The 13,158-nt window shown below is 37.9% G+C and overlaps 1 protein-coding gene across 2 annotated transcripts in view; it reads right to left on the bottom strand.

The window, feature by feature from the left end:
- Positions 1-684: 684 nt before the first annotated feature.
- PDS5A (PDS5 cohesin associated factor A) overlaps positions 685-13,158 on the bottom strand; it is a 71,360-nt gene continuing 58,886 nt past the window's right edge. The window contains exons 28-34 of one of the 2 annotated variants that reach the window (XM_088056347.1): positions 12,889-13,008; positions 11,706-11,768; positions 7,743-7,882; positions 6,620-6,725; positions 3,653-4,005; positions 2,453-2,603; positions 685-1,889 (exon numbers count right to left, since the gene is read on the bottom strand). In XM_088056347.1, the coding sequence (XP_087912473.1) occupies positions 1,854-1,889; positions 2,453-2,603; positions 3,653-4,005; positions 6,620-6,725; positions 7,743-7,882; positions 11,706-11,768; positions 12,889-13,008 (969 nt within the window). In that variant the 3' untranslated portion in view covers positions 685-1,853. The remainder of the gene's footprint in view (positions 1,890-2,452; positions 2,604-3,652; positions 4,006-6,619; positions 6,726-7,742; positions 7,883-11,705; positions 11,769-12,888; positions 13,009-13,158) is intronic. The other variant, XM_005517762.2, reaches the window with a different exon arrangement.

A 13,158-nucleotide genomic window follows, 5' to 3' on the forward strand; every position in this document is an offset into this window, starting at 1 on the left:
TTTAAATCAAAATAATCTAACTTTTGTGAGAGGGAATTATTTCACCAGAGCACTAAAAGGAAACCATTACAATCAGTAAATCCACCTTGTGAAATTATTTCAGTTTCAGAAATCAAACCCCTAATAGATGTGTAATTAAATGATTTTAAAATCTCCTCTGTCAAAAGCTTTTCAAATCTTTCAGGTCAAAGCACTGCAGGTTGCTTTAGAAGGGGAGCTGCACACACTGCTTTATGCACAAAGCCTGATTTCCTGTTACAGGAGAAAAATAAGGAAAGTAACACCAGGTGTACACTTGCTAAGAGAGACTTAAGTCCTGCTGAATGGCACACAGCTGCACCCTACCCATTTTAGGAGCACAGGCATTCCCTAACTAATGCCACCAGTATCCAGCTTTTCTATCTGAATCAAGGGATTTCAAAACAATTTACAGAAGAGAAATGGGGAACTGAGGCAGCGGGAAGCAAAGCCAACTCTTCGCTGTCACTTTGCAGACCCACCCAATCCCCTTCACAAGATAAAGCACTGCAACTTCACCTAAAAAACTTGACTTTTTAACTACCTGTCTGCATTACAGCTCCTTCGCTCTGTACAGTACTTCTGTGAATGTCCAAGCTCAAGTACAGATACAGCAATTAAGTTTTCTATGGAAGAAAAAAAATAAAAATAAAAAAGACCGCCACATGACACCTAGAAGCGTTTATTTTATGCAACAAACTTAAATATGATCATGTGTACATAAAAGTGTACACTGTATCTATGCTGAACAATGCCAGGAAACATAATATTGATGCAACAATCTTCTAAAATAAACATTAAAAAATGAGCCTGGACAGGAAGACAAAATGCAAAACAGACTTACTTCCAATTAGCACAATGCTTAAAATTGAGAGCAATCCTAAACATTTCCAACTTTCCTTACAAAGCTGCCAAAGTCCAACTATTTTTAAAAACTGATTTTTTTTTTCTTTACATCAATAATAAAAATCTGGTGACAAACATTATAAAATCAAATGCTGGACTGTCTTTACTCCTTTAAAATTTAGAATATTCCAACAGAACCGCAGGAGTAAAAACACTTAAAAGTGATATATGTTTTTATAAAACAAACATCAATATGTACATTTATTGCAAATTATATTAAACTAAAATGGAGGGAAAATTAAAAAATGAAATGTCTACTTGCAAATTAATAATAATTTTAAGTGATTACTTTCCCACTCTGATAAAAATCAGAAAGCAACATTTATAAAATTGCCACCACATGACTTTTCATAGCAGGGAACTGAAATCTGTACATCTTATTTTTGCAGAAAAGTAGGCAGGCAGAAAGAATTATACATAAAACAGTCTCCAAAAGTAAAGCAAAAAAAATTTTTTGTGTTTTTTTTTTTTTCCTCTAGTCTTGTTTAAAATCCATTCAGTAGACTTCTACCTTTTCTGTGAAACATGGGAATACCTGGCTCTAGGATCATGAATTTTCAATGTCAGTGTAAGGACCTTCTCTGACTTACTTTTAAAAAAAAATGCAGCATGAAAGTTAATGTTGTAAATACACTTTTAAACTCCAGAATGCAGGAACTGGAACCAAGTGTTAAGCAATTTGCTTAATTATTGACTTTTCATAAAAAAAGTCTCTGGGGAAATAAGTACAGATGCTTTTAGCCTCTTTCTCAAGAGTTTCTGCTCTACATTTCCATTGAGAAGGATTAATTTCATGTGAAAGGGAAGCATAGTTTTCCTTCTGGTTTCAGAGCTGAAAGCTGTGTGTTTTGAAGTAATTTCAGTTCCTGTTCAGGAAATTTCTGAATCCTAGTTTTTGCAGAAGCTTGGAGCATGCCTTTATTTGGCCTTCATTTCCTCCCTTTTCGAGCAATTTTTCTTTTTACCTTTATGAGGGGAGAAAAATAAATGAAAGTTAATTGTAAGGACATGGAAATTGCAAGTGATTCTGAATCAAAACCCTACCAAATATTCTTTACATTTTAGCTTTTACACTCTTTATACTGGGATTCTTCCAATGACAAGCTTCTCAACAATTACACAATGAATTGAATACAACTGAATTTCCTTATTGTATAGCACAACTTCCTGATAAACTTGAAACTACACAACTTGAATTGTGCATTTTGTAATTCCATAACCGAGTGATGTTTTTTCAGCATAAATATAAACAGTTACCCACTACTTTCACTGGAATCAGAGATTAAGAACAGTAACTTGATCTAATTAAATGTAATTACCAACGTTTATAAAAATAGCCCATTTTACTTCAGAATAGGCACTACAAATGTTTTCCAAGTATTTAAAGTAACTTGTACGTGTCTACTTAAAAGCAAAAAACCTATTAGACAGAGCTTTTTTTACACACAAATTTCTTTGATTTCTTACTGTATAAACTACAATAAAGAATAAAAACAGAGAATTGTCCTATATAAGATGCCTGCTACACCTTAAGGAAGCCTCCCTCTGCTATCTCTGTATCCTCAGTCTCTTCCTGGCTGCTCCCACAGGCCTTAAAAAGATCCATTGCATTTTGAGAGTATTCTGAACTTGAGTCTATCTCCAACAGTGAATCTCCATCACTTCCAAGCACCTGGCTTCTGAAAAACGTTAACAATGTTTTGGTATTTTGTCCAAGAAACACTGAGATATTACACATTTTAAAGATGTTAGCTAATACAGTAGCTTATTAAAGGCTATGGATAGTGCAAGGTTCTGAAGACCTGGAAGAAATTTGACATATTAAACAAGTATTGCAAGGCAGTACACAAATATTACACTCTTGACAGACATAACATTTTACTGGTATATAAAGCTTACTCTGAGAAGAAAAGGTAAAACTATTTTTGTTCAAGGTTCTCAGCAACATCTTCAACTTACAAATCTCTAGAAATAAACTATTCCAATGCTTCTTTCTTCCTTTAGATTAATTTATGATTTCTTAAAGCACACTGGTTTGCAGACCTTATTGCTCTACCACTTTGGACACTTTTGCATTAATTATGTACCAGGTCCAGCAAAACTCTTGTGTTTATGCACATTCTGAACTGCTTGTATTGAGAACCAAGTCAACATGTTTAAACACTAAAGTGGCCCAGATTATCATCCAAAAGCTGTTTTGTAGTTTACAAAGTTCCAAATGTTAATTTTGAGTTACTTAAAACAGACATTACAGTACTGCTAATATTGAAACAAGCACAGACCCAAAACAGCAGAAAATAGTTACAGTTGGAATTACAAATTTTTGTGTGCTATAAAGACAGTTTCCAAGCAATTCATTGCTATCAATGAAGGAAAGCATAGCAGAGTAGCCAAATGCCTGAGTGCCCGGCATTAATAAATGCACTGAAACACCATCAACTCTTAGTTTCTTTATATAGCAATGCTAGGAAGGGAAACCATGCTGCATAAAAATAACATTTGGTTAAGTAAGGTTGAGTTTATCCTGTTCAAATTAATTTCTCCAATTCCAGCTGCCCAGGTACTTAATTTGAAAAACAGAACTCAATGCAGCATATGGTGGACTATGGCATCTGCTGTGGTTAAGCCGTGCCCTTTACTATACTAGGTCTGTTGTAATTGTAAATTCAGGGTCTGACTTGAGACAGGAAAGGACCATCCCCCCATGTATTTCATTAGTTATCTTTACCTCTGTAGATCAATTTGTCTCTGTGCTGCTGCTGGCTTTTTTGCTGTGTCTTGCTGTTTTGGTGCTTTGGCATTACCTGCCTCTAAACTCCCTGGACTTTCTTGGTTGGCTGCTGCCCTCTTCCTTCCCCTGACAGGTGGTTTATTTGTTTCCTCATTTTTTGCAGTGGTACCCTGAGGTTCCGGTTTGGTTGGTCGCCCTCTTCTGGTTTTTGCTGCGAGCGATGGGCCTGTTTCTTCTACACTTTTTTCTTCTGTTTTTTGATGAATATTCTCAGTTCCAGATGCTGTTGCTGTTCTTTTTTTCCCACGTTCAGTGCTATTTCCTTGTGTTGTCTGATCAGAATTCATCTCCTAGAAAATAAAAATCACGAATGTGAAGAAAAAAAGAGATTCCCAAAGGCAAACCCAAATTGTTACCTCCCTCCAACAGAAATATGAGTTTTTAAAACTCTTTAAGTTAAGAAAACACATCACATGGTCTTAGACCTAGATTTTACTAAATGGGATATTGGACCTTATCCTTGCAAAAATATTTCATACATTGTGTGTAATGTTAGTTTAACTTTTAAACACTAAAGTAGCCCAGATTATCATCCAAAAGCTGTTTTGTAGTTTACAAAGTCCCAAGTGTTAATTTTGAGTTACTTAAAATAGACATTACAGTACTGCTAATATTGAAACAAGCACAGACCCATAATAGCAGGAAATAGTTAATCTAAAATCTGCACCCAATGTATCTTTTAGTGGTGTGTGAGAGAGATTACAGTAAGAATAATTATCTTCATGAGCTCCCCTCATGATGTTTTTTCTGGACAAGCTCCTTTTACTGTCTCTCTTTGTCAAGTGACAGGAGAAAACTGAGGAGCAAAAGAATTATTCCAACGGAGCAATATTTACTATCTACTTCCATACATGCAAATTTTGAGACCAACATTCAGTAAAGGTGCAGTTTAATGATGACCTAAGTGCCAGCAAAGAAAAATCCAACACTTTTAGGGAATAAAGAAGTAAGATCATACCAAAAATGAAACTTGCTGTATTTGTTAATTCTTCATCATGTCTTAATAGGTATGGCCTACATGCATGTTTTTCTCAACACACTGAACAAGGTAATGAAGTGATTAAATACCATGAAGAAGTGTCTGTATGTGTGAAACAGAAAGGGTTAGCAATGTACTTCTCTATGCAGAGCAGTATCCATATGGAACCAAAGAGGAAGCAACTGGATGCCAAGTCTTCATTTGAACCCTGATGTCCAAACCAGTTGGGAGAAGGGGCAGAAAAAAGGATAATAAAGAAGTATGGCTTGGATAACTTGGCAATTTCAAAGAAACCAACGTCACTTTTCTAAGTGCTTTATCTGAACCAAGGGCTTTTTTTGTTAAATATTCTATTATTTCTTATGAGTCAGGCAATCTCAGTAATATTCATTACTGTTTCAGCAGCTTCATAGTAGACACTCAATTGCTATTCATACAAAATTTACAGATTCTCTGAAATTTCAACTTCAAGAACTTAGAAAGCATTTCTGAAGATTTACTTTATATGTGCTTTGCCTAACTTTCTTATGTGATGATACAAATCCAAAACACCTGCTTATTACTCTGATTTTATCTAATAAAAATAGCTTAGGCAGATATATAACTTCTTAAAAAGCCCAAATCATCTTTGGATATTACAAAAATCTATTTTAATTTACAGAATCATCTAGCTTGGAAGTGATCTTCAAAAATCATCTTGTCAAACCTGTTGACAGTGGGGCCTCAGTGGTTATCCAGGGCCTTGATAAGGCAAGCCATGAACATTGATAATCCACCACTTTTCTGGACAGTCTGTTCCAGTGTTTAAATTTCTCCACAATGTAGTTTTTTTTTGTTTTTGGTTTCTTTCCCTGCTTGCATCCAGACAAAAATTTCCCTGACAAGCTGCTATTACAGGCTACTTTCTTCCAGTAGCCTTTTGTCCTTCCAGCAAGCAGCCTTGAGAACACTTCCTTCTATCCATCTTTTCCAAAAATAAGTTTTAGATTTTGAAAGACTGATCCTCTCCAAGGCATCTCTTCTCTAAGCTGAACAAACCCAACACTTCAAACCTTTATTCACACAACTTCTCCATGCCTTAATCATCCTGGTGTCACCTGCAAGGCTCTCTCCAGTTTTTCAGTATCTGCATCAAACTGGGGAGGACACAGTATCCCAGGTATGGCCTAATGAATGCCAAATGGGGTGGAACAACCACATCCCTGTATCTGCTGACTACTCAGGACAAAGCTTGCTGTCCTCACTGCAGCCAAGGCACACAGCCAGCTCATGCTCTACTGGTTATCCACCAGGGATGGCCCCCAGGTCCTTCCCAGCCAACCTGCACTCCAGCCAGGCAGATAGCAGCATGCTGTACAGCTGCTTGAGTTTAATCTATCCCAGGTGCAGGACTCAATTGTGTTAAAATCCATGCTATTTTATAAGCTAAAAAATCATTATGATTTACACATGGTGTTCTCTTTTTAATGAAAGGGGGGTAAACAATACAATTTATTTTTAATAGTTTAATTAAGATTTTAGTTGTGACAAAATTCACAAGTTAGATGCTTATTTCATGCTGTAGGACCACTTGACATTTTCTTGGCAGTAATTTCAGTTAAAGATACTACAGGTGTGAACTTTCACTCTGAATCCCAGGCTTACTGATACTTATATTGGAAAACATGGAATGAACATGGGAATACTTTGGAATTTTAGAAAAGAAGAATGAAGTCCATTCAAATGAATTATTTAAATTATTCTGGATAAAATAAATGGCTGTTTTGAAGATAAGGAGTCTTCTGTTAGGCTAGGAAACCGACAGAACTATACGAAATGAAACTGGATGTTACCAGTTCCTCAGAGACTACCTGCAATGATGTGTACTGAAAAAAAACCCCAATGTCAAGCTTATTACAGACAGCCCATAAAATCCCTGGACATACCTTGTTTTTCACAGGTTCGGTCTTTGCTGGTGTGACTGAAATAATCCTCACAGGATTTTCATCATTTTCACTGACTCCGGTTTCTGATATATCTGAACTTTGTTCCCTGGGAGCATCATGGAAGACATAGTAAAAAAGAAACAAACAAACATACAGAAAAGAAGAAAAATGTTTGGAATTACTGGGGGTAAAAAACGGGGAGGGGAGGAGGAGACTCAACACAACAGGCTAAATTAGTTTAAAAGCAATTGAATTTGCCAGAGTCCACACATATTTTCTTTCCCAGAACTGGGAAAAAGTCTGCAAGAAATTGGCTGGTCATTGTGCCAAATCCCTTATCACAGACACACCACCGTATAATGACTTTTGCAAACTTAAGACCAGAGCTTTAAAATAGGCTGTGTTGTTTTTTCAGATAGAAAGAGCTGATACTGGAAAATGTAGTGAAGAATAATAAACACCAATAATGCCCCAAATTCATAGAAAACAGAAGAACAAAAAAGAAAAAAACAAGATTACAACTTGTATCATGCACACTTACAGAACAAATTCTGAATGCAGTTATACTTCCCCTTGGTCTTATGAAATGCAGCACCTAGACTTGACTTTCTCGGCTTTCTTTAACCCTCTATTTTAGTCAGGTAACTAATTCCAAACCAAATTAAACAATATTAAAATCTGAAAGTGTAAACTGTTTCTCCAGATTCATAACGAATTTCAAAACTTTGCATCCATACAAAAATAATGCTTACTAGAAGAAACACTGAGTATTACAATTGTATGTTGTGTCTTTCCACTGAGACCCTGGTCTGCTTCAACAAGCTGTTTTTACCATTCTCAATCTTACATAGATAAGAATATTTCATCTCTATCAAAAAAAGTTTCTTGTTTCCAACCAGGATTAATCCTAATTTATACATCAAAACATCAGCCACACAAACTGAACCAAAAAGCAAGTATGGAGATTTTACCTATTGAGAACTACTAGAGTTTCTAAACCTGGGTGGAATAAGGACACTCTTCAAGTATGTAAGCACAGAGATGAAATCATCTCCTGTCCTAAAACTTGCAAGCACAGTGGAGAAAATTAAGAGCTGATGAAAGAAATTTTGGGCTCCCATACCTTGATCTGTTTCCTGCAGAAGAGCTCAGCTCAGAGTTTACACTGCTTCCAGTCTCTGATCCTGTAGTCCTAATATACGGTCTCCTTCCAGTTGCAGATAATGGTTTATTTACTGTACCTAATACACCAGTTGGTTTTGGCTAGGGAAAAAAAAAAAAAGAGTTTAAATCTTTAAAAATGCAAACTTCAGATACATATTTAATTTAAAAAATATCTGCTTGAGTATTTAAAAATACTTTTTCTGGATTAACAGTTTTGATCACGATGCATCAGTTTAGAGCTACTAACCTTATCTTTACTTCAAAAACATTGTTTATCCTTTTAATTCTTGTAACTTAAGAGCACTTCATCAGCTGCCCTTCTCTCTCTCAGGCTTTGAAGGCACAGAAGCTGGAGAAGTCTCAACAAAAGCCAAAACGTTAGGCAATATTAGAGTTGAAAGCCTCTGGGCAAGGATGAATGGGAAAGCAAATAAAGTGGGTATTGTTGTGGGAATCTAGTATTGACCACCCAGCCAGGATGCTACCAGCAACGCATAATTCTACAAGGAATTACAGGATTTTCTGCCCTTGGCCTTATGGACAACCTTGGCCCTGTATATGGGAGACAGCAGACCTTTGGGTGCTGTAAGACTTTTGGGTGCTCTGGCAATCTACTTTTGAAAGAACTGCGATCTATGAACGCTGCTCACTTTTTAGGAACCATCTCTTGAAAGCACAGAAACAGGCAATTGCAAAGTGTAAGATGTCAATCAAGTGAGGCAGAAGTTCAGCCTGGCTGAGCAGGGATCTTCTTCTGGAACTTGGGCAGAAAACAAAACTATACAGTATTTGGAAGCAATGACAGGCAATGTGGCAGGACTACAGGAATGCTGTTCACCACTGCAGGGAGAAAATTCCTACAGCCAAAGCTTGATTATAGTTCAAATTGGCCAACACTATAAAGGTCACAAAATGGGCTTTTTAAGATATGTCAAAAGCAAAAGGAGGATCAGAGATAACACTGGGCCATTACATGATGAGGCTGGTCACCCTACAAACAGGAGGTGACAAAACAGAAACATTTAACCCCACCTTTACCTCTGTCTTCAACACCAATGATGGGCCCTGGGACCCCCAGAGCCCTGTGTTAGAACACTATGTATGGGGGGAATGATAAACAACCCTAGTTCCCTCAGCTGCTCCTCATAAGACTTGTGCGCCAGACACTTCACTCATTTTATCTTCCTTCTTTGGACATGCAATAACTCAGCTACTCAGTAAACTGAGCAAATAAATTATTATATTAAAAGCATATTATATTAAAAGAATAATATGCTTAAGTAAATACTGTGCAGAATTAGCACTAAGATGATGCAGCCACTGAGCATGTGTCCAGCAACAAGCTTTTTCTGCAGAGATTGTTGCTTTTTTTGCAAGCCAGTGTTTTCCAGCATCTGTAGTAGCTTTCTCCTGCCTGCTCCCTCATAACTTCCACACATGGGAATTATTTTTTTCTGCTTGGGAATGTTTTAATTTATTAACTTGGCCTCTAAGGAAATGTAAAATTACATGAAGAATGTGACATGCCAGTTACAAAAACTTTCTTGACTGCTCTCCAGGGACAAAATAAAAAACTTCCTGCTGCCTACTCAGCCTGAGCACACGGGTCAAGACATCAGCCACAGCAAGATCTAAAATGTTGTAACTGTATCAGAGAACCCTGAAGAGATAGTGTTTACTTCTAAATCACCATTCTGCATACAAAACGGTATAAAAATATATCATAAATATATAAATATAATAGTCAGTTAAAACTCAAGCTGGCCACTGCAATGGAAGATAATAAAAAGTGTTTTTACAAATACATTAACAACAAAAGGAGGGCCAAGGAAAATCTCAATGCTTTACTGGACATGGATGAGAACATTGTAACCTAGGAGAAGGAAAATGCTGAGGGACTTAATGCCTTCTTTTTCTGTTTAAGAGAAAGTTCAGTTATATTCAGGCTACCCAGCCCTTGAACTGGTAGACAGGGAGCAGAACATAGACCCTGCAATCCAGCAAGCCACTCAATCATTTTTCATCAGTCCTGGTTAGCTGGAGAGGTCCCAGATGACTGGAGGTTGGCAACTGTGATGCCAATCTACAAGAAGGCCAGGAGGATCTAGAAGATCTACAGGGCTGTCAGCCTGATCTTGGCTAGGAAGGTTATGGATGATCTGTTGGTTATCTTGAGTGTGATCACATGGTGTGTACAGGACAACCAGGGGCTCAGGCCCAGCCAGCATGGATTTAGGAAAGATGGGGCCTGCTTGATCAACCTAATCTCCTTTTATGACCATCCTACCTAGTGGATGAGGAAAGACTGTGGATGTAGTCTACCTGGACTTCACTAAAGTCTTTAATGTTGTCTCCCCAAAGCATCCTCCTGGAGAAGCTGGCTGTGCACAGTTTAGACAGGTGCCCTCTTCACTGGGTTAAGAACTGGCTGGTGGTCAGGCCTAGAGAGTGGTGCTGAAGGGCGCTGCACACAGCAGTGGCTGGTCTGTGGCAGTACTGGTGTTCCTGAGAGAGCAGTGTTGGGGCCAATTCTGTTTAGTATCTCTCCTGATGACCTGGATGAGAGGATTGAGTGTCCCCTCAGTCAGTTCACAGATGACACCAAGTGAGTGGCAGTACTGTCTGCTGGAGGGCAGGAAGGCTCTACATAAGGACCTGAACAGGCTGGATCAATGACCCAAGGCCTGTGCTATGAGGTTCAACACGGCAAAGAGCCAAGTCCTGCACTTGGGCTGCAACAAGCCCAGGCAGTGCTACAGGTTGGGGCGGAGTGGTTGGAAAGCTGCACAGCAGAGAAGGACCTGAGAGTACTGGCTGAGAGCTGCTGAACATGAGCCAGGCTGTGCCCAGGTGGCCAAGGCAGCCAATGGCATCCTGGCCTGTGTCAGCAATTGTGTGGCCAGCAGGACCAGGGCAGTGACTGTCCCTCTCTACTCAGCACTGGTGAGGCCACACCTTGAATCCTGTTCTTGATTCTGGGTCCCTCATTGTAAGGACACTGAGGTGCTGGAGTGAGTCCAGAGAAGGGCAATGGAGCTGGGGAAGGAACCTGGAAAGAAAAGTCTTACAAAGTCAGCTGAGGGTGTTTAAAACTCTCTAGAACTGCATGAAAGGAGGTTGTATGCAGGTGGGAAGTGGCCTTTTCTCCCAGGCACCTAAAGATAGGAGAGAGGTAATGGCTATAAGCTGTGCCAGGGGAGGCTGAGCTTGAAAGTCAGGAAAACTTTGTTCACTGGAAGGACTGTCAGGCATTGGAAAACTGGCCAAGGACGTGGTGGAGTCACCATCACTGGAAGTATTCAAGAAATACTCAACACGGCATATAGTGCTGTGGTTAGTTGATATGGTGGTGTTTGGCCAATGGCTGGAATCTATGATTTTGGAGGCCTTTTCCAACCTTAATGATTCTGTGGTATCTCCTCTACTGTTGTATTGAACCTAATTCTGCAATACATTTTGGAAAGGCATTCCCAGAGGTGCTTTGCTTTGCAAATACAGGATGTTAAAATCACAGAATATCTCCAGCTGGGACTCCCTGAAATAGATGCTCAAAAGTGCACAGACATTTGCAGCTGAATTTAACAGCATTAAAAGCTGTATTAAAAATATTACACCTTGATTATTTAAGCTCTCCAATGCCAGTGGTACCACAATTCTCTATATGCATCATAACTTTATGCCAAGCTTTTTTTCAGTAATAGAAGAAACTGTAACCAAGAACCTGTACCTCAATGCACAGATAACAATCTTGGTGCTGTGTACTTATCAGGTAGTATGTTCAAGGAATCAATTATATGTCATCAAAGAGTCACAAATTACTGTACATAAACTCTTAATGTAATATTTAAACTACAGCAGTCCAGAACATTTTAAAAAATCACAAGTAATATTCAAAGACTTGCAACTTGTCAAAATACAGTACCTTTCCTGTCAAAAGAAGAACCCTTGTCTCTTCTGAAATGTAATTCCTGTCATTGCAGAAATCCTGCATAAAAAGAAAGTAAAAATTAGTTTGTGTTTGATGTCTTAATCTCACCTCTTTTTTTATATACACTCAACTGACTTCCCAAGTTAGATGAAACTATCAAGTGTTACATGTACTTCACACCATGCAACCTGCTGACTAATGAATCAATCTAATAAAGATAGATTAAACTTGTATTTTGGTGGAGATTTACAGCAAGCATTACTGAATGACAGTATGCCATACCTGAAATTGGGATCAACATTTTTTCCTTCTAAAGTGACATAATTCTTTGAAATTATGCAAAACTGCTCTCCCTATTTTCTCACTTGAACATTTTTAATGGAAAGTCCTAACAGAGGAAAAGAGGTGCCATTTTCTCTAAACAAGTTAAAAGTTGTTACCTTTGTCACTCTGAGCATCAAAGTTTACACAGACCGAAATCCTGTAACTGAGTAAAGGCACCAGCTTACTGTTACATAGCATTTGCCATTTCACAATTAAATAGGAAACCAAATTTTGGTTAAAGAGACTCTGGAAAGGCTGTTAATTAACAGTCTAGGGCACTAAAAAATGTCAGCCAGTACATTCTCCAGGCCAACTAAAGCATCAGGTCTGGTCCAGAGAATTACTTGTGTTCCCTTTACACTTTTCAGAAGTAGGTCTCTTAGAGAGCAGTAGTGCCACTGCTGGCAGCAGAGCTGTAGTTGCCAAAGCTATTACTAGGCAATAAGAGGACCAACTTGTACAGCAAGAATAGCCCAACAGCTACTGACAGATAGAAATATACCATGAATAATATAATGTTCCCGTTTTTTTGCCTGATTTGCATTCTAATTCAGATACACAATCAGAATATACAAATATATTCTCATATGTTCAGATGCACTTGTAAAACACACTAATGAAATGATTCATCAATACATGCCAACATATCGGAATTCATTCCAATCAGCTCTCACCTAGTCACAAACATTTCTGTCATGTGTTCATAATACACAGATAGAAAAGCACAGAACTGACATTAAAAAATTAATTGCTGATAATAAAATATGCATTTTCCCACTCATTATCTTAAGGAGCTAATCAGCTCTTGATCATCAAAAAAAAAGTACTCTGGAAATAAAATCAACAAATTTACCTTTTCAGGTTGTGTAAAAAATTTGGTTGGCAATACAGGGTCCTTCGGTGAATCTGCATTGCACAAAGCACTTTTGCTGTTGATTACACATAGTGCTACATCACATACTGTGTAAAGTTTCTGGAAAGAAAAAAAAAAAGGCAAGCATGCTTTAGGAATTACTGTTTTTACAGTGTAGAAAGAATCCAGTACTTAAAAGTTTAACCCATGTGTTTAAATAACCACTACTGAAGACATATTTTGTAATTATATCATTAACCATACTGCTGA

The sequence above is a fragment of the Pseudopodoces humilis genome, chromosome 6, assembly GCF_049639895.1.
Source record: "Pseudopodoces humilis isolate 2021_Gansu_Grassland_sample_001 chromosome 6, ASM4963989v1, whole genome shotgun sequence".
Taxonomy (NCBI): domain Eukaryota; kingdom Metazoa; phylum Chordata; class Aves; order Passeriformes; family Paridae; genus Pseudopodoces; species Pseudopodoces humilis.